Source organism: Heloderma suspectum, chromosome 3, assembly GCF_057233095.1.
Source record: "Heloderma suspectum isolate Gila_16-S chromosome 3, 16-S_ref, whole genome shotgun sequence".
NCBI classification, from domain to species: Eukaryota; Metazoa; Chordata; class Lepidosauria; order Squamata; family Helodermatidae; genus Heloderma; species Heloderma suspectum.
In genome coordinates, this window is record NC_139460.1 from 86,041,655 (window position 1) to 86,068,940 (window position 27,286).

At 43.8% G+C, this 27,286-nt stretch overlaps 2 protein-coding genes across 6 annotated transcripts in view; one reads left to right on the plus strand and one right to left on the minus strand.

Moving 5' to 3' along the window:
- Positions 1–17,516, plus strand: part of LOC146349859 (trifunctional purine biosynthetic protein adenosine-3-like) — a 42,407-nt gene extending 24,891 nt beyond the window's left edge. The window contains exons 14-23 of one of the 3 annotated variants that reach the window (XR_014789098.1): positions 824–1,022; positions 2,218–2,469; positions 6,226–6,378; positions 7,271–7,474; positions 9,075–9,224; positions 10,316–10,446; positions 11,276–11,409; positions 13,351–13,492; positions 13,820–13,935; positions 17,199–17,461. Coding sequence is in view for 2 of the 3 variants with exons in the window: in XM_084843630.1 (XP_084699756.1) it covers positions 824–1,022; positions 2,218–2,469; positions 6,226–6,378; positions 7,271–7,474; positions 9,075–9,224; positions 10,316–10,446; positions 13,351–13,492; positions 13,820–13,935; positions 17,199–17,435 (1,584 nt within the window). In the remaining variant the exon portion in view is untranslated. Of the gene's footprint in view, positions 1–823; positions 1,023–2,217; positions 2,470–6,225; positions 6,379–7,270; positions 7,475–9,074; positions 9,225–10,112; positions 10,242–10,315; positions 10,447–11,275; positions 11,410–13,350; positions 13,493–13,819; positions 13,936–17,198 lie in introns of those variants that run through there. The other 2 variants (XM_084843630.1, XM_084843629.1) reach the window with 2 other exon arrangements.
- Positions 17,517–19,268: 1,752 nt separating this feature from the next.
- Positions 19,269–27,286, minus strand: part of LOC146349860 (trifunctional purine biosynthetic protein adenosine-3) — a 56,956-nt gene continuing 48,938 nt past the window's right edge. For all 3 annotated transcript variants that reach the window (XM_084843626.1, XM_084843628.1, XM_084843627.1), the window contains exons 21-22: positions 24,636–24,751; positions 19,269–23,885 (exon numbers count right to left, since the gene is read on the minus strand). In XM_084843626.1, the coding sequence (XP_084699752.1) occupies positions 23,688–23,885; positions 24,636–24,751 (314 nt within the window). In that variant the 3' untranslated portion in view covers positions 19,269–23,687. The remainder of the gene's footprint in view (positions 23,886–24,635; positions 24,752–27,286) is intronic.

The following is a 27,286-nucleotide window of genomic DNA, read 5'->3' on the forward strand; positions in this document are numbered from 1 at the left end:
TCCTATCAGGTTTCCAGGCCCCTCCCCTCCCCCTCCCCAAAGCCATGCCTAGACAGGCGAAATTGCCTGTCTAGGCAAAAATGCAGGGCTGCCGGAGCACAGAGGCGAGGATCGCCTTGGTGCGCTGTCCACCCTGCGTTGGATGGTCATCAGCCTCTGAGTTTGGAGGCTGACAACTATCTCCAGAGGAATGGCCTTTTCATAAACGCAAGAGTGACCTATGCTTAAAAATATTTCAAAACTGTTTATGTTTTCAGATTATAACATATGGAGCTTTTTAGACCAGGCATATGCAACTTGTGACCTATCAAGCTGAATACATCCCATCCATCTTATATGGCAATTCACCATGATCTCAAGAAACTATTTTTTCTTTTCCCCCCTTCTTTTTCCCCTTCCCCCTGCCTTTCTAGTGTTTTTTTTTCCTGGTATCAGTTGCTCATCTGGAAAATGGCTGTGGCTTGGAATACGACCATAACTTGAGATTCTGCTTGAGGGTTCCATCCAATGTTGTACAAGGGACATCTGCCCACATGCAGAATTTTTCCTTCTTTTCCTCTCTTGTACAGTCTTAAGTGCCTTCCCAAATGTCCTCTGGAGATTGTCCTCCCAATGTTCCAGAGATTTGGGGGCATAAGGGCTGCGTAAGCCTCCTCCCCATTCCACTGCCAGAAACCTTCTGTTGGCAGAGCAACAAAGTTGGTTTTCCTCCAGAGTCTTTGGTTCTGTCAAGACTGCTGACTGATACAGCCGAAAATAATACTTCATATAAGAGCAATGCATTTGTATTAAAAATCTAAACAGATTTACTTGTTTATTACAGATTGCCCAGCTGTGTAATAAGCATGACATGATTGGTCAGGACCTGGTCGCCATGTGTGTCAATGATCTCCTGGTTCAGGGAGCTGAGCCCCTCTTCTTCCTTGGCCATCTTGCCTGTGGAAATCTGGATGCTGGAGTGGCTCAGGTAGTCATAGATGGGATAGCTGAAGCTTGTGAGCTGGCAGGATGTACTCTTCTTGGTATGACCACTTGTTTTTTCTGACCCTTTTTGAAATTTTGTCCTTGTGTTCTAGTGGCTACACGTTTTATTGGTGGTAGCACAAATTTCTAATTGCAGAGTTTGACTCTGACCTAGGGGCTCTTCCAGATGAGAAAAACACCACCCACAAAACCCCAGATAAAGATTGCCTGGATTTGGGCTGGCATCAGCGGTGTAGTGGTAAATGTTGAAGTGCAGGGGCTCATCATGACAGTCCCCATAGCCACATCCCCAAGGAGAGTTCAAAAATTCAGGCAGCTGTGTTGGTCCATATCAACAGACCAGTTCTAGCAATTGTATATCCAGGTCTTTTGTAAAGCTAATGGGTCTCAACTGCCCATTCAAGACCAAGTCACGGCAAAATATTTCGTATTACAACAAGGAACAATATATTGTTGCTGTGAAAATTCATTTCACCCCAGCTACGGTGAAGATTGCAGCTAAATCCAGATGAACAGGGAATTCAGTCTCCCTGCTAATAAAAAAAGTGCTAGCATGTGTCCCTGCAAGGCCTGGTTCCACTACACTACTGGCTGGCACCATCAATATTGTGTCCCCATTCAATGGATGGGGAGCAAGTGGGCTTGCTGTAGGAGAAATAGCTTTGCTGTCCTCCCTCCCTGTTCTCATAAAAATGGCATGCAGGCTGCAGTGCTGCACTGTGGGAGCCTTTCCTTCAGGTTATTAATCCCAGCAAAATGCTTGTGTTACACAGTCTGATGCTATCTCAGACGGTCTGGTCCTTCTGCAGGCATCAGATTAAGATTGGTGGAGGGGCTGGGAAAAGTGTATTTTCCATGCCAGACTTAACCAGGGGCAGCACAGGCCAGCTGTGGGAACCTGGGGATTTTTATATGTGACTTTGTGGTGCATCGGGGTTCTGTTGTGCACACATGTGTGCAGGCTTTGGAGGCATCTCTTCCCCCTGTCCTAATATTTTTATTTTTGCTTCTGCTGACCTTTATGACCATCCTTCTTCCCATTAAATCAGCCATTAGGAATCATGTTCCAATTTACTACTGTTATAGATAGTAAGATGTGCATATAACATCTGTATTTGTAACTGAACTAAGGGACGTTGCTTATCTCTTCAGATTTAGGCATACGTCTAGGGAAAGCAAGTTCCATGGCACTTCCGCATATTTATTGGTTATTGGTTTCTCCCTCTTTCTTAGGAAGAGAGACCAATGAAATGTCTGGCACATGTGTGCCTGGAGAATACAACCTTGTTGGCTTTGCAGTTGGTGCTGCAGAACGAGGAATGAAACTTCCGCAGCAGGAGAGGATTGTCAGTGGGGACACCCTAATTGGAATAGCTTCTTCAGGCCTCCACAACCAAGGATTTGGCCTTGTGAGGAAGATTCTTTTAACATCATCACTGCGCTATTTCTCTTCAGTTCCTGGTGGATGTGGGCCCCATACTTTAGGTATATCAGTACCTATCTACCATTTTCTTACTCTGAAAATTTATTAGAAAGAAATACCATTCAGCTATCAGCAAGTTAAAAATAATAATGCTGTATATGACTGCCTGGTTTGCATGTTTCTTTGCTTTATTACATGTGGCCATCAAAATGTTGTTGGGCTGTAACTCCCATCAGCCCCAGCCACAATGGTGAGGGATGATGGGAGTCGTATTTCAATGACATCTGGGGGCTATACATTCCATCCCCACTTTATGAGATCTTATTTCTACTCTATCATGGATCACTGCCTTGTTGTGGCGAAGGGGCTTGCGTAACTCAGTGAAGCCATAAGCTATGCCGTGCAGGGCCACCCAAGACGGACAGGTCATGGCAGAGAGTTCTGACAAAATGTGGTCCACTGGAGAAGGAAATGGCAACCCACTCCAGTATTCTTGCCAAGAAAACCCCATGGAACGTATCACAAGGCTAAAAGAGATGACGCCAGAAGATGAGCCCCTCAGGTCGGAAGGTGTCCAATATACTACTGGGGAAGAGCAGAGGGTATTTCCAAGTAGTGCCAGAAAGAGTGAAGCGGCTGGGCCAAAGCCGAAAGGACACTAAGCTGTGGATGTGTCTGGTGGTGAAAAGAAAATCCGATGCTGTAAAGAACAATACTGTTTAGGAACCTGGAATGTCAGATCAATGAATCAAGGTAAGCTAGAGGTGGTCAAACATGAGATGGCAAGATTGAACATGGACATCTTGGGAATCAGCGAACTAAAATGGACAGGCATGGGTGAATTTCATTCAGGTGACCATCATATCTACTACTGTGAGCAAGAATCCCTTAGAAGAAATGGAGTAGCACTCATAGTCAACAAAAGGGTGGAAAAAGCAGTACTGGGGTACAATCTCAAAAACGATAGAATGATCTTAGTACGAATCCAAGGCAAACCACTCAACATCACAGTAATTCAAGTCTATGCCCCAACCACTGATGCCGAAGAAGCTGAGGTTGATCGGTTCTATGAAGACCTACAACACCTTCTAGAACTAACACCAAAAAAAGATGTCCTCTTCATCATAGGGGATTGGAATGCTAAAGTAGGAAGTCAAGAAATCACCGGGATAACAGGCAGGCATGGCCTTGGTGTACAAAATGAACCAGGACAAAAGCTAATAGAGTTTTGCCAAGAGAACACGCTGATCATAGCAAACACTCTTTTCCAACAGCACAAGAGACGACTCTACACATGGACATCACCAGATGGTCAATATCAAAATCAGATTGATTATGTCCTTTGCAGTCAAAGATGCTCTATACAGTCAGTCAAAACAAGACCTGGAGCTGACTGTGGCTCACATCATGAGCTTCTTGTTGCAAAATTTTGGCTTAAATTGAAGAACGTAGGGAAAACCACTAAACCATTCAGGTATGACCTAAATCATATCCCTTATGAATATACAGTGGAGGTAAGGAATAGATTTAAGGGATTAGACCTGATAGACAGAGTGCCTGAGCAAGTATGGATGGAGGTCCGTAACATTGTTCAGGAGGCAGCAACGGAATCCATCCCAAAGAAAAAGAAGTGCAAGAAAGCAAAGTGGCTGTCTGATGAGGCTTTACAAGTAGCTGACAAAAGAAGGGAAGCGAAAAGCAAGGGAGAAAGGGGAAGATATATCCAACTGAATGCAGAGTTCCAGAGAATTGCAAGGAGAGACAAGAAGGCCTTCTTAAATGAACAATGCAAAGAAATCGAGGAAAACAACAGAATGGGAAAGACTAGAGATCTCTTCAAGAAAATTGGAGATCTCAAGGGAACGTTTTGTGCAAAGACGGGCATGATAAAGGACCAAGAAGGCAGGGACCTAACAGAAGCAGATGAGATTAAGAAGAGGTGGAAAGAATACACAGAATAACTATACAGGAAAGATCTGAATGTCCCTGATAGCCAGGAGAGTGCGGTCACTGAACTTGAGCCGGACATCCTCGAGAGTGAAGTCAAGTGGGCCTTAGGAAGCATTACTAACAACAAAGCTAGCGGAGATGACAGTATTCCAGCTGAGCTATTTAAAATCCTAAAAGATGATGCTGTTAAAGTGCTGCATTCAATATGCCAACAAATTTGGAACACTCAACAATGGCCGCAAAACTGGAAAAGGTCAGTTTACATTCCAATTCCAAAGAAGGGCAACGCCAAAGAGTGTTCAAACTACCGCACAATTGCACTCATTTCACATGCCAGCAAGGTTATGCTCAAAATCCTACAAGCTAGGCTTCAGCAGTATGTGAACCGAGAACTACCGGAAGTACAAGCGGGGTTTCGAAGAGGCAGAGGAACTAGAGATCAAATCGCCAACTTTCGCTGGATCATGGAGAAAGCAAGAGAATTCCAGAAAAATGTCTATTTCTGCTTCATTGACTACGCTAAAGCCTTTGATTGTGTGGATCACAACAAACTGTGGCAAATTCTTAAAGTGATGGGAATACCAGACCACCTTACCTGTCTCCTGAGAAACCTGTACGAGGGTCAAGAAGCAACAGTAAGAACCAGACATGGAACAACCGATTGGTTCAAAATTGGGAAACGAGTACGACAAGGCTGTTTATTGTCACCCTGCTTATTTAACTTATATGCAGAGTACATCATGAGAAATGCCGGGTTGGATGAATCAGAGGTCGGAATTAAGATTGCTGGGAGAATTATCAGCAACCTCCGATATGCAGACAATACCACCCTAATGGCAGAAAGCGAAGAGGATCTCAAGAGCCTCTTGTTGAGGGTGAAAGAGGAGAGTGCAAAAGCTGGTTTGAAACTCAACATTAAACAAACGAAGATCATGGCATCTGGCCCCATCACTTCCTGGCATATAGAAGGGGAAGAAATGGAAGCAGTGACAGATTTTACTTTCCTGGGCTCCAAGATCACCGCAGATGGTGACTGTAGCCATGAAATTAAAAGATGCTTGCTCCTTGGGAGGAAAGCTGTGGCAAACCTAGACAGCATAGTAAGAAGCAGAGACATCACCTTGCCGACAAAGGTCCATCTAATCAAAGCTATGGTTTTCCCAGTAGTAATGTATGGCTGTGAGAGCTGGACTATAAGGAAGGCTGAGCGCCGAAGAATTCATGCTTTCGAACTGTGGTGCTGGAGAAGACTCTTACGAGTCCCCTGGACTGCAAGGAGGTCAGATCAGTCCATCCTAAAGGAAATCAACCCTGATTGCTCATTGGAAGGACAGGTCCTGAAGCTGAAGCTCAAATATTTTGGCCACCTAATGCGAAGAGAAAACTCTCTGGAAAAGACCCTGATGCTGGGAAAGACTGAAGGCAACAGGAGAAGGGGACAGCAGAGGATGAGATGGCTAGATAGTATCACTGATGCAATGAATATGAACTTGAGCACACTCTGGGAGAGAGCGCAGGACAGGAAGGCCTGGCGTGCTATGGTCCATGGGGTCACGAAGAGTCGGACACGACTGAACGACTGAACAACAACAACAACAATTTCTACTCTCTCCAAAGCATCTTCAGGTACCTGCTTGCTGTCATCCCATTTTGCTTCCCCACAGAAAGAAATAACGCCTTGGGCTGAGGAAGGAATCATACCCTAAATACCATAAATAATATGGTATTTATATTTATATTTATTTATTTTTATTTATATATATATATATATATATATATATATATATTTAGCAAGCATTTGCATACGCACACACACACACACATGATCTTATCTTCTGTTTAACATTAATTTCCTTATAAATTCACAGGAGAGCAGTTGCTAAGCCCATCTAAAATCTATAGCAAAGTCCTGCTGCCTGTACTCCGTTCAGGAAATGTAAAAGCCTACATCCATATCGCTGAAGGAGCATTGCTGGGAAGCTTTCTCCATATCCTTCCTGAACAATTTAGTGTAGTTTTGGGTAAGTAGAACAAATAAATAATGTATGGTTGAAAGTATACAGAATGGCATAGACAGGGTTTGGGTTTTTTTTTAAGCTTGGCATTAATAATGGTATTTTGGAAACTAAAAGCCCCAGTCTCCAAGTTAACTTCTAAAAGACTGCAGGCCTAGCTTCCCCACATGGGAAGAAGAGAAATGTTTTCATTTTGTCCCTCTGAGCAGTAATCCCCAAGAGAGTTTGTGCTTCATGGCCTTCCTTGCTGGAATCCAGCTTTCCTCTATCTGGGACAATTGATTCACAAATCAGTGTAAGTTCTCTATTCTGAACTGGAGCTCACAGGGGCTTTCTGGCCAGGAATGGGAGATCAGGCTGCCAAAGACTGGGACCATGGAGAGCTCACTATGGGGCTTGAATAAAGGTCTGTCCGGCGCCAAACTTTACTGACAAGCAGAAAGCTTGAAGTATTGCTTGAGCAGTGATCTGGAGTCAGTTGATGGTTTAAATCAGCCTTCCTCATGAAGGCTGTTCCTCCCTCAACTGTTACCAGCAGCAGCCATTACAGCAAATAAAATTTAAATAAATAAATAAACAAACAAACAAATCAACCCATTCCTAGAGAGCGCTGCTCAGTTTCGCTACTTGGTCCCAGAGTTTGACAGGAAAAACCAGAACATCCCTTGGGAGAGGAGGTTCCTCTTCTCCCTCACATACTCAGGTCTCCTTCTCACAGATAACTGCTATGTGACTTAGTAGTTCCTAACTTTCTCTGGGTTGTGTCCAATATTGCTAATGAGATTTGATGCTGGAAAGAGGAATCTGTGCCATGGATTTAATACAGACAGAATAAAATCTGTAACTACATTGACTGTGCAAGAATGGTGGTGTCCTTTACAAATTCAATTGTTTTTAGATGCCCATAACTGGAAGATTCCTTCAATCTTTTCTTGGCTTCAAGAAGAGGGGAACCTCTCAGAAGAGGAGATGAGTCAAATGTTCAACTGTGGGATTGGCGCTGTGTTGGTGGTTCAGAAGGAGGTTGCTCAACAGGTTTTGAAGGATGTCCAGAAATACGAGGATGCATGGTTGATTGGGAAAGTCATCCACCATCTTGCAGGTTATAGAATTTCCTAAACAGACATAATTTTCTTACCAAGTGCAACAAAAGTCTTGAAAATGTTATAACTGGTTTTACATCAGTTGTTTTACATTTCTGCAGCTGTAGCTCTTAACTTGTGAAGTAAGGGTGAAACCCATCACATTTTAAAGACTGCATTCTTCAGAATAATTATCACCATCTGGGAATGTCTTTGGCTCTTAGAAAGCTGTTCCTGACCTTTCAGGGCAGTTGTGCTTCTATTGCTCAACTTGATTGTGATGGGGAATTCAAGCCTAAGTTTAGCTCTCATTGTCCTGATGCAAGGAGAGGGTGAGGGAGGTGCAAACCTGTGTTCATCTCAGAACTATTACTAGCCACCTTCAAGCTCCCCCTCGGCCAACATATACACTGATCCAAAACTCCAGCTGGCAGTTTCGACATGCGCTGCTCTTGTGAGAGGGCCACTTCTCATTTTACATTGTCTTCATGGATTCTCATGTATAAATTAGACATACCTTGCAACAGTGTAGAATGATGCATATGCGTATGCATACACACGTCTGCTCAGCTCCATTGAGTTCAATGGGACTTGGGACTACGTTCCATAGAACTCAGTGGGGCTTACTTCTGCCTTAATGTATACAAGTTTGTATGGTGAGTTGCTGCTTTTGTTGATGAAATAAAGGGAAGGAAAGCCTGTTTCTTTTCTGGTTGCCACTTCAACGTATGCGATACATGAAAAAACTAGTTATATTAATATGTGTATGCCATCCTCAATGGGTTGGATCCAGATTTAGTCATACTTTGAGTAGACCTATTGAAATATATGGGAATTAAATGGGTCATGGCTAAATATGACTACATCTGAATCCAACCCAATGACCTGATTTGCACATAATGGCAATTCATGGGTTGTTCAACCCATGAGTTGTTAGGGTACAGTGCGGGCAAGTGAGCATGCTGCCTCCCATGTGCTTATTGCTTCTGCTTTCCAAACAACTCAGGAATGCCTGGTTCCTAGGTTGTTGTCATGATGTGCGAACCCGGCACTCTGGTTGTGGAGGATTAAACAACCCAGAGTTTGAACACAACAATGATGCATAGGTTATTGTTGGGTTAAAACCCTGGGTTGTTTAATCCTAAATAATCCAGAGTGCTGGGTTTGCCCATTACAACAACAACCCAGGAGCAGGGCATTCTTTGTTTACAAAGCTGGACATAAAGCGTGTGGGAGGCAGCACACCTCTCTGTGGTATGGCCCCCACTAACTATGGGTTGTTTAACCCATAGTTAATCATGACATGTGAACCGGGTTAATATTTAATTTGTATTTGGGTGTCTAAATCCAAGCCCCATGTAATACTCCTTAGATGAAGAGACAGCTGGATAGACCAGTTAATTAGAGGTTATTATTTGCTTCCAGCTCCCTTGCAGCATGGCAGCAAGCATCCAAAGTGCTAGCATAGGTAAAGAGTGTCACAAGAGAGGGGTAAGAGATTTCCACTAGATGAACTATAAGCAAGGCTATGCTATCAACAGTTTAATTGATTTCTAAATTTAAGTGTTTTTAGCTACTATATTTTAAGCATATGCACCCAACCATCTTTCCTTTCTTCAGGGTATCCTCATGTAGAAATCAAGAATCTCTTTGAAGTGTTGCTGCAAAACAAATATCCATTTCTGAAGAATGTTTCCAGTGGAGATGGTCAGCTCCAAACTATATGCAGAAAAAGCAAAGTGAAAGTAGCTGTTCTTATCTCAGGAACAGGTGAGCTTGTAATTTTACTACAGTATAAACCCATTTCTGCAATGAAGGTTACTAATTCTGCCATGTTGTGAGTTTGATGTGCACTTTCATTTGCTATGGCAGAGTCACCTGTGTGTCCTTAGCTTATCTCTGATTGAAGTTGCCTTATAAGAACTGTTGAATATCAGTGGACATGATTGCTGTGAATATGCAAATAGCCTTTGTACTACTTACGTTCTTGAACAGATTTAAAATTCAGTAGAACTTCCATTATCCAAATCTTACATCATACTATGCTGTTCAAATTTCATTTTGAACTAAGATTTAGTATCTTTATTGACAATCTCAACTATATTTAATTCACATGGCTATTAAGTATCCTCACACCTTAAGGATAGAACTTCTAAGCAAGACGAACTGGTAAGATGATGTGTTTTGTTTGCTAACCTATGTGAGCCTTTTGGCTTTGGCTCATGTAGGTTAGCAAAATGTGCAAGGAAGTTTTAGTCTTCTGGGCTCTCCATAGAAGAGAGCATCAATATCAACACTGCCTCCTTAAAAAAGGGAAAACAGAAATCGTCCCTAAATCTTAGACTTAACAAGCAAGTGAAGTAGATGTAGATAGAAGGAGAATATTTAGAATGTGTTTTGGAAGTTAATTAAGATACTAATTAGAGGCAGATGAGTAAAATCAGATAGCTTTCTAATCTTCAGTGAACTTTTACTATGTTATTGTTAATTTCAGCATGTTAGGTAATACAGAGATTTTGAATAACAAATTGAGGGAAGTAGGCAGGCCTCATTCTGAATATTGGAGCGAGCCTTCCCTGCTCCCAGACCAAAACATACAACCTGATAGTTATTGCAGTCATGTATATTACTTTTTATTCAATCTTTCTTTCAAACCAGTTCTGAAATTCTTAGCAATTCTGCAACTGAGGAGCTGAAAGTCCAGCAGATATGCAGCAAACTAGTTAAGCAGGTGACTGAGAACATGCATTTGTGCTCAAGGATATTTTAAGTGCATATTGTGGGATGCCATTTTCTGTTCCTCTGGGTACATGTTTTCTTTGTATAATGGAGACTGGCTGTGTTTAATCTTCTGCTTTGAGGTACAAGCCTTGCAGCACTTCTCACTTGTGCAAAAGAGCCGGCAAGCTGTGCGCAAGTGGTCCTTGTGATCGCCAACAGATCTGGGGTGGAAGAACTGAAGAATGCAACCCTGGCTGGCATCCCTACCAGAGTAAGAAGGACATTCCATTCATTTCACTTACTAAAAGAACCCAGTGCCCATGTTGTGATATGCTGGGAAACATCTTCACTTACAATGCTTCCCTGCCCCTTGCATTAATAATGCTACATCTGGTCTCACGTTTCCATAATAATGAAGCATGAGGCAATGATGGCAATGAGTTAATGCAAAAGCCAGCTGGGGTCTGTTCCACTGGTAGTCTTCCAGTTAGCATAAAGAAGCAACAGGTTGCCAGATGGGAAGAGTTCCAGTTTAACAGTGGGATTGGCCTTAAATCCTAGCAAATGGGTATAATATGTTCTTCCTAACCTTGCAGGAAGCACAACTGCATGTAGCAATGATTCTAGCCAGTTGATTTGTCTCAGCATCTTTATTAGCATAATGATAGACCATAAACAGCTTCGAACCAAGTTATGTTTTTATTTTAAGGAAAGCCAGGATATATTTAAATAAATACTTATTTAGTACTTATGTATGTATCTCCCCCCACATTAAACTGTCCAACCACTAAGTTAATCAACTGCCATTTTGCACATCCTGCAACCTTTTTGAGGGTCGTTGGTGAGGACATGGGAGAGGGGGGCCTTTTCTGTTGTGGCCCACAAACTGTGGAACTCAGTCCCAGGAGATCTATCTCTGCCCCCACCCCCTCCAGCAACTGAAAATGATTTGCTTAAGTAAGCTTTTGTCTTGTCCAACTCTAGTTTAATTTTTCTTTTTTTATTGCTTTCTGAGTTCATTGTGTTTAGCCTGCTTTTTAAATTACTTGATGTGTTGCTGATTTTATGATATGCTTTTACTTTTTTTTTTTTTACATTAGCCACCTTGGGTGCTGTGCAGGCAGAAAGAAATAAACATCCATTACTTAATTAACTTAATGGAAACTGTTAACAGAAGCATTAACTCCCATTGGCTATATTCTAATGGTCCATGGTGTGTGAGTTCCAGATGAAGGTATCTCCTATTACCCTATTTCTGAGTAGTGTTATACCTGTTGACAGCATAGTCATACCTTCTTTTCTCTCTCTCTCTCTCCCCCATGCGTACACACACACACACACACCACTGTGCGAATCACTTTTCCATGATATCATCCTATATATTGCAGAAATGATCCCACAGTGCTAAGGAGTGTGGATGAATATTGCAGCCATGTGGGCTGGGATGACTATGTGGGGCTTTCCCAGGGTTGGCATCATCAAGCACCTGCTGAGGCTCACAATCCAGTAGTGGGCTTACTGCCCATCCCTGGAGCCTCCTAGGCCTGCTGCTGTCCCTCCCTGCTGGGCAAGAGGGGAAGAAGCAGCACCCTCCACTCACCTTGCCCTTCTCTCTGTAGGTAGGTTACAGATTAGATCCATGGAGGGCATCTTGCCCAAGGGCCCCCCAAAACCTGGAGCCAACACTGGTCTTTTCTACTTAGTGGATGCCCTCCTTCCTAGTGGAATGTCAGTCAGGTGGTAAAGACCCACACAATTGGCCATGCCCATGTTATTGTAATAGTCACAATCTCGCTCCAGTAGTGTGAGATCATACCCTGGGGAAGTAGTTCCCATGTGTGTGTGCATGAGCATGGGGTTTCAGTGACTGCCATTACTGGTGGGACCTCTATTTTTCTAGTCTATGGACTTTTCCACATAGGGCTTTTATCCTGTGATCAATACTGGTTACTCATGGACGTTTCCAGGTCCTTTACATGATGTTGACAAGCCCCAGACCTCTCCTGTGCTTTCTGACCTGTATCCCTTTTTTAAAAGATCATGGATCATGAGCTATTTAAATACTGCAACTTTCTTCCTGAAAAGAGGAAGTGGTGCTATAACACAGCACCATCTAGTGGCTGTATAATGAAACATATAGAGCATGCTGATAAAGGAACTGCCCTGGGGGGAAAAAGTAGAAGTGTGTGAAAAGGGACGAGCTTAATCCTGCAAAGAATATGGTAAAGTTGGAGGATAAAAAGCCTGGTGTGGAGAGTCCCTAATACTAGATGTGCTAACTGTACACCTATAGCAAGAGTGCAATCTGGTCAGACTTACGCTTACCTGAGAATCCTAAAAAAGAGGGAATCCTAATTATATACTACTCATGAAATGTCCATCATTGTGATAGGTGATAGATGTGTGGCAGAAGACCCTATATATTGCAGAAATTGAGAAGGCAGTGCAATGTGTCTCTACAAGGTCTGCATAGAGATACATTGCAACCCCACAAAATCCTTGTTAGTAGAAGTTGTAAATCCCTGTGAATGGCTTCCAAATGTATATCTCTGACTGCTGAAAGTTAAAATATTGAAATAGGTTGCCATCTGAACTATGTTCAGTCCATAAGAGTCCCAAAGCAGCTCTGATTCTGAGGAGGAGATATAATCCATGGGAGAGGAACTCTCTCAGGTTTCAGAGGCGCAGTTGGAGGGGGAGCCCCCCCTGCTCACACTCCTGGGAGCGACAGTGACCCTGGCATGGAAAGGGAGGGACAACTTGAGCTTTTAGAAGCGAGGCGCAGGTGCAGGCACAAGCAAGAGATTGCGGGAGCCGAGCTGAGGTGCTCAGCCCAATTGGCTCGACGTCAACAGCTGTGCCCTGAGACCCCACAGGGAAGAGGGAGAATTTCCCCTCCTACTCCTTAAGTTCAGAGAGTTGTTGCGCTTTTCTCCAAACGGAGACCAACTGAAGTCCTAACTCTAGAAACCCCTGGTAGGCTGTTCCTTTGTATTTCCTCTGAGTCTCAGGCAATTAGCATCTGTAAGCCTTATTAGGTTGAATGGAAATAAAGCCTTGGAAAGCAGCCCTTTTGTCTGACTGTTGATTCTGGCTATTGGAGGGTTCAGAAGACAACAGGGGCATTCCTGACAGTTCCCCCCACCCCACATGACTTTTACCTTAACTGTTGTAGGTAATTGACCATAAACTGTATGGAAGCCGATCAGAATATGATGGCACAATTGACAGAGTCCTTGAAGAATTCTCTGTGGAGCTGATTTGTCTGGCAGGATTTATGAGAGTTTTGACCAGTAAATTCCTTAGAAAATGGAATGGTAAGCAATTGGGACAAGCCTATTATTGTAAGAAGTACTCAGAATTAGGGATGGATGCATCAGCCTAAGTCCATTCTGTCTAGTTTGTTCACATGCCTCAAACTTAGTTCATTCGGTCTTGTTTCTGCATTGTGCAGATTTTTAAGAAAAATCCACATAAAATAAAAAATGTAAAAAATTACTTACAAAGTGGTCTGAGTGCCTTTCCATTTTCCCCCCTGCTTGGAGCAGCTAGAAAGTGGATGCCCCAGTAAAATGGGGCCACAAAGCACTTCTTGCATGTCCATGCATTTTGATCATTCTGAAATGGGTTTTCAATAATTATAGGGAAAATTCTGAGCACTTATCCATCGCTTTCACCATTAACTAAAGGAGGAAATGCCCAGAAACGCACACTCTCATCGGCAGACAACGTTGCTGGCTGCACGGTTCATTTTGTACTTGTGAGTATTTTTCTATGTATATAGAAAACAATTTTTTTCTGTGTTCTGCACACCTGCAAGCTATCTTTATTCTGGTCGGAGACAACATGCATTATTTAGACGTTATTTAGAGTAACTGCACTCATAAATAGAAAAATTACAACAGTCAGGCCTTGGCAGATACTTTTATAGAAATTTGGACTATGGAATTCTGTTATTTGCATAACTCACTTTGTGCAAAGAAACCATCTCACTGAAGTCTCAAAGACCTCCCTATTCTCAGTGATACTATATTCGTACATACGATCCTCATCAGTCTATTGAAGTGTTTTCGTTGCTGTAACAACATTATTTATTTACAGCATGTATATCCCCCGCCTTTAGCCAAAAATGCTTTCAGAGCAATTTGCATAGATAAGTAGCATGACAGTCCCTGCCCTTACAATTTACAAGTGTTAACTTGTAGCTCGTATACAGCACAATATGCAACTTTTCTCAGAAGTAAGCCCCATTGAGTTCAGTGGGGCTCACTCTCTAGCAAGTGAGCTTAGGAATACCATCTTAAATGCCTTCTCAAGCAATGTATCCACCCACCAATTCCTGTCCTGCCTAGCTGTTGTATCCTCTGGTTTTCCTTCATTCCTTTTCTAAATGTGCTCCTAATCACAGGGGTAGTCCTTTGTCTTGCACCCTTTTGAACCATTCTACTGCCCTTGATGTTATAACTGAAGTCTCTAGGGAGCTGCGGTCAGTGAAACAGACTGGACGTCAGCTAGAGCGCAAATGGCGCAAGACTCGAAGTAAAGACGACCGAGGAGCACGCTCTAGAGTGCATAATCGTGCCTATTGCGTGGCAGTGCGGACAGCAAAGAAGGTTTATTTTGCTGTCTCCGTTGCATCCTCAAGTAACTGTCCAGCAGAGCTCTTCCATGTGGTCTGGCAGTTGTTAACATCTTCCCCAGGAAATAGGGCCCTGGCCCCATCGAGGACCTGCTGTGACCTTTTTGCATCACACTTTGAGGACAAAATCACTTCTCTCCACAGCAACCTTGATGCTGTTGTTAGTGCAGTACCAGTCAAGGTGTCTGATGCCACCATCTGCCCGATTTTGTGGGATCAGTTCCAGTTGTTACGGCCCGATGATGTGGACAAGATGCTTGCAATAATGCATCTGACCACGTGCCCTCTTGATCCCTGTCCCTCCTGGCTAATAAAAGCTAGCCGAGGGGGTATGACTGGGTGGGTCCAGGGAGTGATACATGCTTCCCTACGGGAAGGGGTGGTCCCTGCTGTCCTTAAGGAGGCAGTAGTGTGGCCACTCCTGAAGAAGCCCTCTCTGGAGCCAACGGTATTAGACAGCTACCGCCCAGTCACAAATACCCCTTTTCTAGGGGAGGTACTTGAGAGGGTTGTGGCGGACCAACTGCAGGCACTCCCCATTTCAGTCTGGGTTTTGTCCTGGTTACGGGACTGAATCAGCCTTGGTCGCCCTGATGGATGACCTTTATCAAGAGAGGGACGGGGGAGTGCAACCCTGTTAATTCTGCTCAATCTCTCATCGGCTTTTGATACCATCGACCATGGTATCCTCCTGGATCGTCTCTGTGGGATGGGTATTGGAGGCACTGTGTTACAGTGGTTCTGGTCCTACCTACGGGGCCGATTTCAGAGAGTAACATTGGGTGACTATTCCTTGGCCCCTTGGCAATTGAGCTATGGGGTGCCACAGATACCATCTTGTCCCCAATGTTGTTCAACAGCTATATGAAACCGCTGGGAGCGGTCATTAGGGGATTTGAAGCTAAATGCCATCATGATGCTGATGACACGCAGCTCTATCTCCCTGTGACATCTGAATCAGGAGAGGCTGTGCAAGTCCTGAATCAGTGCCTAGACTCAGTAATGGGCTGGATGAGGGCCAGTAAACCGAAGCGGACTCCTGGCAAGACGGAAGCCCTGTGTGTGAGTGGTTCCCGGGTCCGGGAGATAGTCTCATTGCCTCTTCTGGATGGGGTTACACTCCCTCTGAAAGATCAGGTCCATAGTCTGGGGGTACTCCTAGATCCATCATTGTCGCTGGAGGCCCAAGTGGTCACGGCAGCTTGGAGTGCCTTTGACCAGCTTCAGCTGGTTTGCCAGCTTGACTGCGGTGGTGCAGACATTAGTAACCTCAAGACTGGATTACTGCAATGCGCTCTATGTGGGGCTGCCCTTAAAGCTGGTCCGGAAGCTGGAGCTAGTGCAGAATGCAGCAGCTCGGCTGTTGTCGGGAGCTGCCCCTTTTCAGCGTGTAACTCCTCTGCTGAGGGAACTGCACTGGCTGCCTATTTGCTACTGGGCCAGGTTTAAGGTATTAGTACTAGTGTACAAATTCCTAAACAACTTGGGACCAGGATACCTGAGAGAGCGCCTCCTTCCTTACCAACCTGCCCGGTCACTGAGGTCATCAGAGGGCATGTTCTTGGTGGTTCCGCATGGACCCATGGCCTGGTTGGAGTCCACCAGGAAAAGAGCGTGTGGTGGCCCCCTTCCTGTGGAATTCCCTACCTTTAGAGGTTAGGCAGGCGCCAACATTGTGTTCCTTCTGGCACCTCCTGAAGACGTTTTTCTTTCAAGAGGCCTTCCTTGCATGACCAGTCGTGGTTTGTTAAACTCCACTTTGCTGAGATTTGTCTTTTTTAAAAAAAACGTTTTAACTCTTTTAACCATTGTTCTATTCTTTTATCATGTTGTTCACCGCTCTGAAATCTTCTGTTGGGGAGCGGTATATAAATATTGTAAATAAAATAAATAAATAATAAATAAGTCTCTACTACCTTTCCTATTGGGGCCGCTGTGGCTTAGTTGTTAAGACGCTGAACTGCAGACCGGAAGGTCGGCAGGACAGCAGTTCGAGACCCGAGTGCTGCGTGACGGAGTGAGCTCCCGTCTTCAGTCCCAGCTTCTGCCAACCTAGCAATTCGAAAGCAAGAAATTGCAAGTAGATAAATAGGCACCGCTTCAGCGGGAAAGGTAACAGTGTTCTGTGCACCTCGGTGTTCGGTCATGCCGGCCACATGACCATGGAAGCGTCTTCGGACAGCGCTGGCTCTTCGGCTTAGAAATGGAGATGAGCACCACACCCTAGAGTTGGACATGACTGGTTGGGGACATCTTTACCTTTTTATCTTTTCCTGGCTGCGTTTCAGTGACATTCTTCTGTCCCATGCCATTTCTGCTTCTTCATTGCTCTTCACATGATCGGCCACCCTTTCTTGATTGAATTTCTCTCTCCTCTCTCTCAGGAGGATACTAGTCTGGAAGCAGTAATTTTACAAGAACCTGCTTCCGTGAAGGCAGAAGACACAGAGGAAACCTTGTCTGAAAAGGTCAAAGAAGCAGAGAGCCGAGTGTTTCCCATTGCTCTACAGCTGGTTGCCAGTGGAATGGTGCAGCTAGGAGCGGATGGTAAAACCTACTGGAAGCAAGAAAGTTGGAAGTTGATCCATCAAAAGGAAAGGCAGGACTGTTCCTCCTCATAAACTCTTCTACAATATTGCAATTAATGGTACATGTGATGAGAACAATAGCTAAGGCTGTAATTTGAATTCTGGTTTTGATCTGTCAATTTCCTTTTGTTCAAGCACCCGAATGTAATAATTTTCATACATAGTCATAGCCATTCACATCCTTTGCTAAAATCAGAGTGTTAGAATGAATATTAGTTCCTCAGGGTGAGGAAGTTATTGTCCATGGACACAATGTGGCCCACAATTAGCTTGAGAGCAGCCTGAGGGCCTCACACTCCCCCAACCTTGTGTGCGTTCAGTCAGAGAGCTCCTAGTACTAACAATCAAAAGGCCCTGCGCAGCTGTTCTGTCTTTTTTTCCTTAATGGATTTTTCTCCGGTAAGAAAAAAGACAGAAGGAGTAGTGGGAAAACACAGGGGGGCTACAATTTGAAACCAACATCATCTGAACTGCCTGTAAAATGTCATGCATGGGGTACATAAGTCTCGTCTGAAAACACCTTCTGCATCTGGCATATGTGTTTTAACAATTGATCACTGATGCTGTATTTCAGTTATTGATACCCGGCTGGATCCAGGCTTAGTCTGGTTTATTGGCTCAGTCTGTTGTTTTACTTATTAACATTTTGAGATTTTATTCTTATTGTTTTATTGAGTCCTTTGGTTTAAATTTTGTATGCTGCCTTGGGAGGTTTTCCCAACAAAGGCGGACTAGAAGTCTTTTAAATAAATACTAATATATTTCAGATTATGGCAGAAGTTAGTCCTGACTAAGTTCTAACTCATTGATTTGACTGAGCATGACTAAGTCTGGATCTTACCCACTGTCTATTTTATAATGCTAATATTGAAGCGAACTGTTTGCTTTGCTAATAATATATTCGGAAATGAATTGGTACTAGGCTATTTATTGTAATGATGCTTTGATATATATATTCCTCTTCGTGCATTGCTATTCTTGTGGTGTGAACTGCTTTGGGCACATTGATGTGGAAAAGTAGCATAGATATTAAAGTAATAATAATAGGTGTACTCTCTTCTTCCCTCTGCACACAAATCTTCATCAGGCCATAGCTTGCTCTGTATGGTCTTTGCAACTCTCCTGCTGACCCCAGAGGAGAGGTGTTCATGCCCTGTGCTGGTGCTGTTGCAAAGGCTGCATGGGACTTAAGGCACCAGCCACCACAACAAGGAGTGAATAAGAAGGAGCTGAGGCAGCAGTGGAAGTGTGGCCTCAGCGAACAGGGATGAGAAACAGGAGCAGTCACACTGAGCTGGGTGAAATCGGTTCACAACTTTATCTGGTCTGCCCCTAAACCAGCCATGCTAGGGGCCATGCCATCTAGTACCCTGTGTGACCTCAGAGGGCAGAACATCTCAGGGAGGGCAACACAAGATGGTCCTGTGGGTTAATGATGCATAGGCTGCAGCAGGCTCTCACACCCTCTGTTCACCAGGCTCCATCCTTCCCCTCCCTGGCACTGGGCACCTGTGCACAGACAGACAAGAGCTGATACATTCAGGGACAGACACTGCAGTAGAAGGGAGCGGAGACAAGTAAACAGAAGAGATGGAGGATTGTCCAGTGTTTTACTATCCAGTTCCTTTTAGTTTATTGGCTGTGAATGAGACCAATGACCAAGGATCTTATGTGTCCTCCATGCCACTGAATATGCGCAATAATAGATACTTGATATAAAAAGGGTGCACTCCACTATAGCTCTGGGCCCTGCAGTAAAGTCAGTCTTAAAGTCCACCTTTGTATTGATCTGGGGTTCTGATTCTATCAGCTCCCAGCTGAAATAGATTCTTTTGATTACCAAGGTAAAATGAAGCCACTTGTGCAAAAAGATGACAGTTTATTGATAGAAAATAGATGCAGAATAGACATTCAAAGAAAGTTCACACTTCTCTCCAGCTAATGAAGCTGTCACAGCTGGATCATCTATCTGGGACCCCAAAGATAAGAGCCATTCCTAGAGCCACAAAAGTCCTCCAAGCTGGTAACATGTGTATTGCCCCTCGAAGCGAGACCAAAGACCCAAACTAGCTTGCTTGATTTTATAGGTTTCTCTCTCTAAGCAAAAGAGCTGACAGGCAATGCCCCTTCCCCCTCTCAGAAGAAGTGTGGGGGGTGTCCTCCCCAAGGGTGCTTGAAACATCCCACCTTGGGAAACTAATTGCCTTAAGAGAAAGAGAGGCCCCAACTTTCCAACCCCTAGGAGGGTGCTCCCAGCTCCTCTATGAGAATCAAGGCAGTACATCTTTATCTCTTTAATTGGACAAAGACCTAACAGTGTCTAAATGTTGGCATATGGAGCTGTACTTGCTTGGAACCAATTAAAGTCTGGTGTAAAGAGCCTGCTTACTTAACCATGAAGTTACCGGTTAAGCCAAATTACACAGGTCTACTGCCAGCATACAAGAACTCTGTGAAGTCCACTTTTTTCGTTTATTAACCAAGTCACTACACTCTTCAAAAAGGCTTCTTTCTACAAGCCTTTGTTGTTGTTGTTCAGTTGTTAAGTCGTGTCCGACTCTTCGTGACTCCATGGACCATAGCACGCCAGGCCTTCCTGTCCTGCGCTCTCTCTCGGAGTGTGCTCAAGTTCATATTCATTGCATCGGTGATGCTATCTACCCATCTCATCCTCTGCTGTCCCCTTCTCCTTTTGCCTTCAATCTTTCCCAGCATCAGGGTCTTTTCCAGTGACTTTTCTCTTCACATTAGGTGGCCAAAATATTTGAGCTTCAGCTTCAGTATCTGTCCTTCTAATGAGCACTCAGGGTTGATTTCCTTTAGGATGGACTGATTTGACCTCCTTGCAGTCCAGGGGACTTGTAAGAGTCTTCTCCAGCACCACAGTTCGAAAGCATCAATTCTTCGGCACTCAGCCTTCCTTATAGTCCAGCTCTCACAGCCATACATTACTACGGGGAAACCATAGCTTTGATTATACAAATCTTTGTCGGCAAGGTGATGTCTCTGCTTCTTACTATGCTGTCTAGGTTTGCCATAGCTTTCCTCCCAAGGAGCAAGCGTCTTTTAATTTCATGGCTACAGTCACTGTCTGTGGTGATCTTGGAGCCCAAGAAAATAAAATCTGTCGCTGCTTCCATTTCTTCCCCTTCTGTATGCCAGGAAGTGATGGGCCAGATGCCATGATCTTAGTTTTTTTTATGTTGAGTTTCAAACCAGCTTTTGCACTCTCCACTTTCACCCTCAACAAGAGGCTCTTTAGATCCTCTTTGCTTTCTGCCATTAGGGTGGTATCGTCTGCGTATCTGAGGTTGTTGATAATTCTCCCGGCAATCTTAATTCCGACCTGTGATGCATCCAACCCGGCGTTTCTGATGATGTACTCTGCATATAAGTTAAATAAGCAGGGCGACAATATGCAGCCTTGTCGTACTCCTAAAAGTCTTGATTATCTGTACTCACATGCTGCCCTCAGCCCTTGGATAAGTAAGACACTAGCATGTTCTCAGGCTGTGAGTCGTAATTGTCCTCTGGCAACAAACAGTTGATCTGTCACAATGGCTGGTGAGGACAGAGTCTGTGGCATTTCTGCATTGGGAGATCTAGCTTCACAGAGGGATGTGCCAGGCAACTGAGTGAGATGGGGGACTTAGGATATCTTCACATTTGAATTGTAAGCACTATGAGCAACTCTCATTAACTGAACTGTGCATCACAGGCTTTCAAGTGATACCTCATGGATGTAAAGTTGCTGGGCTGTTTCAGAGCCTGTTGGAGAAATCACTTACTGTGATTTTTATCTTGTAGTGAGATGCCATCATATTAAATATTTTAAGAGTGGTATTGAAGCTCTAAATGGGAAAGTAATATCCAGTACTGGAATAAATATGTGCATAGGTTTAATTCCTATCTAGTTAACCCATTCACCTCTTCAAGGCTGCAATCCTATGCACATTTAGGTGGGATAAACCCCACTGAAATCCATGGGATTTATTTCTGAGCAGACATATATACAATTATGCTGCAAGAATGAAGTGTTATCTTGGACTACATTTCATTTTCAAATAATTTATTATAGTTCTATACCACCCCATAGCCGATGCTCTCCGGGTGGGTTACAAAGATTATACTCACTGACAAAAAGACGAACTCAGAGGTAGAAGTGAGTTAAATCAAGGCCCCACTCCCAGATAATCTGAATGGTTCTCTTTGCTTCTGGATCCTGCATTTTAGGATAACTGACCAATCTACCTTCTGCCTACCCCGTTGTAGATGATTGTAGATGATTTTCTTATACTTCCTGAATTTAGCTTTGATCATTTCATTTCAAATAATCCTCAGCTCCATTCTTAAGAGTGCACTACAATCAAATTTAAGACATGGTAAGATGGCACATATAAAAAGAAAAACACATTCCTTGCATTTATTTTCTCCACTCTACAAACTCCTTGAATTATATTAGCCTGTATCAAATTATTTTGCGATAATTTGGCTATGGCACATGCTGACATCTTTCCCTCACAGAAGGACTCCCTTACATAGTTTAGATGGAGCAGCAGTGCATGAGCAAAAGGCTGTATGTGTAAAGCTGCTTTCCCTATTAAATAAAAAGGGGAGAGCTCTAACTAGGGATTAGCTTTTCTAGTGTGCATCCATGACATATTTCTTGGTAACTATATATATGTTGGACAATGGCTACAATCCAGATAGATTGGGCGAGCTTGTTGCGTTATTTGGCCTGAAGCAGAATACCACTGACGTGTTTTAGGCTCCAGATGGTGTTTTTTGAAAAAATCAACCTTTTCTGTCAGAAAGTCTCTCTGAACACCTCGTCTCTCCTAGAAACCAACAGATATTTGCAAGCCATCTCCAGCGCCTGTGAAGACAGACATCGCGCTTGGCAATCACCTAGGAATTCATTTAAACAAATAACAATTTCTGATTTCTGATATTAAACATTTTATTAGGATGGGGTTTGAGATCACAAAACATATGGATATAAAACTGAGATAACAGGAATGCAACAGTATTGTGGCAGCAGTCCAATGTCTGGATGCTTGACGTTTGAACACTGATTATTTTGTAAATAACAAAAGAAACCCATGGCACAGTGGAAATACATATGTATTCCCCTTAAGAGACAATTGTGAAATGCTTTCGGAAAGGCAGATGTAGTATATCGGAACTGATTCCCTTTTCGCTTTCAAACAGGAATTAGGTGAATTGACATACACCCCCATCGTGCTTACCAGCCATGATAAAAACATCTCAAAGAAAAGGTTAGCACACCTCTGTGTAATGTAATGAGCCACGTTTCAATGCACTATTCACAGTATAATATATTTAGAAAAGTAGGTGGGGAGACTAGATCTCGCACAGGTGATTATCTAAATACAGCCCTGGTATTCAATGATCCTGCCTTCTGTTTGTGTTTCTCTGAAGTATTTCATAAGGGATTACCAAGTGCCAGAACATTGGCCACCTGCACTATGACAAAGAAAGGGCATGATTCTGAATTATACAGGGGTAGATCCAGATCAGCTGTGCTGGCGGAAGTGGGCTTCCCCACACCCTCCTTCTCATGGCAGCCCCTCCAGCTCCCTGAAAATGCTACACACAGAGTCAGGAGACATTGCTGAATGGGGTGAATTGTGGTGAGAGGGGGGACCCCAAAAATTGGGGAGAGGGCCCTTCTGTGAGCAGAGCCCTTCCTCTTCTGGGAGGCCAGTCCTGGATTCAACCCAAGGAATGGGCTTAATTTAGAATTCCCTTGTTCTTTTAGCAAGAAAAACTGATGTGAGGGTGCTATTAAAATGTTTAATTCATACCATGACACCAAATATTTTTATTCTGTGTTACCTTTCCTGCCAGTACACTCAGCCCGTGAAGGCGCTGTGTCTGAGGCCCAATTTAAATCTGGACTCTGCCACGTGGCTGGCCCCTTGAAACAGATTTTTATGATGTGTTGTGCAGGTAACATGGCAAGCTATTTAGGTGAAGTGGTTCCCCATGTAGGTTTTGAACAGTGCAGTTTCACCAGTGCATGTGAAACTGCACTGATCACACAAACGACTTGCCATGGGGCCCTGTGCCCATAGAGTTCCATTTTAAGGAGCCAGACCACGGCCAACGCACTTGAATATTAGAGACAGCAAATTCATTCCCTTCCCAATTTAGCTCTGTTGGCTTCCTCACCTTGGCTTGATCAAGACTTTAAAACCCTGTGCTAAGCAATTAAACAAAAATACTCATGATAGTTCTTGCTATTTTCTTGCTCTCTGAATTTCAGTTGTGTTTTTCTGAAGTCCAGCATAACTTCCCATCTCCTCCTAACTGCACGACTCGACTTGCCACGAGCTCCAAAGCAGCCGGGAAGGCTCTATGCTCTGCTTCCTTCACTCTCTCTGACAAGGTCTTTTCCGAGTCTCCAGCCTTCACTGGAACCGCCTCTTGAAAAATTATTGCTCCAGCATCAACTTCTTCCTGGAGAGAAAGGTAAAAATTTTTGACAAGATGGAGAGAGACAGTAAAGAAGATGAGCTCATTTGCTTTCAGGACTTGCCGGCATATCCTTTCCCCTGGAAAGTTATCCGCTACAGTTACAAGGTATACTGACATTGGATAATGTAATTCCAAACAATTTTTTAAAGGAATATGCAGTCTGAATGTTATGCAGTCTAGTTGGCTGTAGAACCAACTACAGAGGTGCCCAGAGAAAATCATAAAGTCTTACATGACTATGAAAACCAGACCAATACTAATACACTTCAGAACGATTATTTTTACACTGTCAAGTAACTGAAGTGACTCCCAAGAGCAGATATTTTTCATGTCAACTTTGGCCTGGCTGCTACTGGCAACAGTCAGGGTGGATTCAGGTAAACCAGGAGTAGGAAACCTGTGGCACTCCAGATGTTGTTGGATTCCAACTCCCATAAGCCCCAGTCAGTATGGCCAATGGTCAAGGATTATGGGAGTTGTAGTCCATCCACAGGTTCCCCATCCCTGGCATAAATCTTTTAGAGTGCTGAGATGTGGTTGGCGTCAGGCTACACTGAAGTGGACCTGAGGTGCAGCACCTGTTCCACTCCTCCACCATGTGTCCAAGTCAGGGGCCAGCCTATGGTGAGCTAGGTACACTTTTCTCTCTACATGTTTGTGGGCTGACAAACAGTCTGTCCATCACTTCAAACTAAGCTTATTATTAAGAGAGCATCAGAAGAGAGAACATACAGCAACGAAATGCACAGTGCACCCAGTGACTCGGACTCCAGCCTCCAGTACCAGTCTATGGGCGTTTGCTCCTTTAAATGAAGGCAGCAAAGAAGGGTGAATATTCAATATTTTTCCTAGAGAGAGGGAAAACAAACACACCGAAGACATTGTTTTTAGTTCTCATCCCTAATTTTACAAAGGCTAAACAAGAAATTAAAGCTGCAGTTAAACGAAACAGACTTGAATCTGAGTCAAACTTAAAGTAGACTCATTGAAATCACTAGGACACAAGTTAATCACGACTAACTTAAGCCCCATTGATTTCAATGGGTCTACTCTTAAGTATATGACATTTGGATCCAAACCTGGCGCTATTTTCTGCTCAACTTCTTGCATGAACTGAAGGTGGTGAAAAATACAGCACTCTTTTTTCTTTCTAAAAAGTAAGTACAATGGCAACAAAGCATCAATCCATCTTTCTTATTGGTGCCACTGCCATGCCATCAGTATTCTTTCATCACATTTGCCATGCAACACGTACTTGGATATTTGGGTTGGGATCCAAAGGGCTGCTTAAGCTCTAGCCTAGTAGAATGGCTTTTCCCCCTTTGAACATAGAAAGCTGCCTTGTACCAGGTCAGACTATTTGTCCATATAGCGCAGTATAGTCTACTTTAATGGGCAGAGGTCTCCTTCATCGATCTAGCATCTGATCCTTTTTTTAACTGGAGATGCCAGGGATTGAACCTGGGATTTTCTGCATGCAAAGTATGAATGATGTACTACTTAGCTATGGTAGCAAACCTCCCCCACCACCATGCCATAACAAAATGGTCTTTTGAAACTCACTTCAGTTGCAAAAGCAGTTTGCCACGAGGTATGGGATTGAATTATTGGTGTGAGAAAAACATGCCTTAAGCCCCTACCCCCAGGATTCACAGAACTAGTTGTATGGTTCTTTGTAGCCTGGCCCCTGTTCTTAGAGGAGACATGCCGAATCAAGCAATATCGAGGTACAGAAGTGCACATCCAATGGGATGTGTGATACTCATAAAGAATAACCCATGCACTCATAAAATGAGACTTGGAGCTTTCTATAGGCTGTGCTTGCAATACATATTTATAGCATTTTTATGCACATCTAGGCTGGGTGTATGCACATGAAACCGTGCATAAACCATGCAGACCCACCCACTGTCATTGGCACTCATGGAATTAGGAATGGAAGCTGACATGGTGTGATGGGGTGTTACATTTTACCTGGCAAAAAGTGAGGGTGGGGCAAAGTTCTCTGCTTCTACCTGCAATAACTATTCTTCATGGTGCACCTGTTATTCTCCTTTTGATTTGCAAATATACACAAATGCAGATTCTCACCAGTTTTCTTCCCCCAAAGTAGAATTCATTTATAAAAAATAATGGTAGGAGGTGGGCAGAAGAGGCCAAAAGTCTCCTTCACCTACAGGCAAAGTTGCGAGATGAGATCCATACCACCCGACACAGAGCATCCAAGCAGAAGTGGACATTAGCAGTGGCGCAGGCCTGACCTCACACAGCCTGCATTTGCACAGTGGATGAACCAGGCAGACACTGACCTTGGATGTCTAGTGAAGGGCATTACAGTAAAAAATATTATGGTCTTCAATGACTGTGATAGGGCATTTTATATAGAGAAAGGCTCCGGTCCAAGACTTCCATGCCTCCTTGTTCTATGCAGATTTCCCCTTGAAGGCAGAATTGCAAAGGGAAAAACACGGACCAATATTGTGCCATAGCCTCTCCTCATGTCGTTCACAGAAGCTGCACTTCAGGGGAGGACAATCTGTGCCCCTGGGGCCACATTCGCAGCCTAATTTCATGCAGACCTCGGCCTAGTTCAAAAAACTGTCAGCAAACTGTTCAGAAATCTGACACAGCGATCTGCCCCTCTCCTCATAGCCTGCTGTGTGGGGAGGGGGAGGGAGAGTGACATACAGAACGGGGTTTGAGAAAGAAAGAGAGAGAGAGAGAGAGAGAGAGAGAGAGAAATGGAGGTGGCAGACAGAGAGAAAAGGGGTGGCCCTGCCCACTTTTGGCTGTGGCCTCACCCATTGCTGGCTGTGGCCCAGTCTGCTGGTGGCATGCAGACCCAAGCAAATTACCTCTGAGGGATTGCAACCCTTGACAGAACTGGTTCCCACCCCTGCTTTTCTATATTCACCTAACAGTCATCATTCATATTCTTGGGCCACATACAATCAGTGGAGGCTGGTGGCTCTGATGTCAGTGGGGTGGTGAAACTGCTCCGGGTTTCAGTCAGAACTCTAAAGGAGCTATATAGCTCCTTTAGAGTTCTGACTGAAACCCGGAGCGGATTCACCACCCCACTGACATCAGAGCCACCAGCCTCCACAGCATACAACCTAGGAACATTTGCCACCTTTGGGGATGGAGTTTCAACAGCTTCCATGTCTTCAACAGTGTTTGTGATGATACACTTTGTCCAATATATTTTGTCATAGGCGGCACCACCAGCCAAAAGATGTCAGTGGATTCTGGGTTGAAAACTAAGTAGTATTTCGCAGTAAAGGCTCCTGGTTTGTGGCAAGGACCTATAAAGCCCCTAAAATAATTGTGTGTGCATGTGTGTAGGGAGGGAGGGAGAGGGAAAGCTGTGGCTGTTTTTTGCC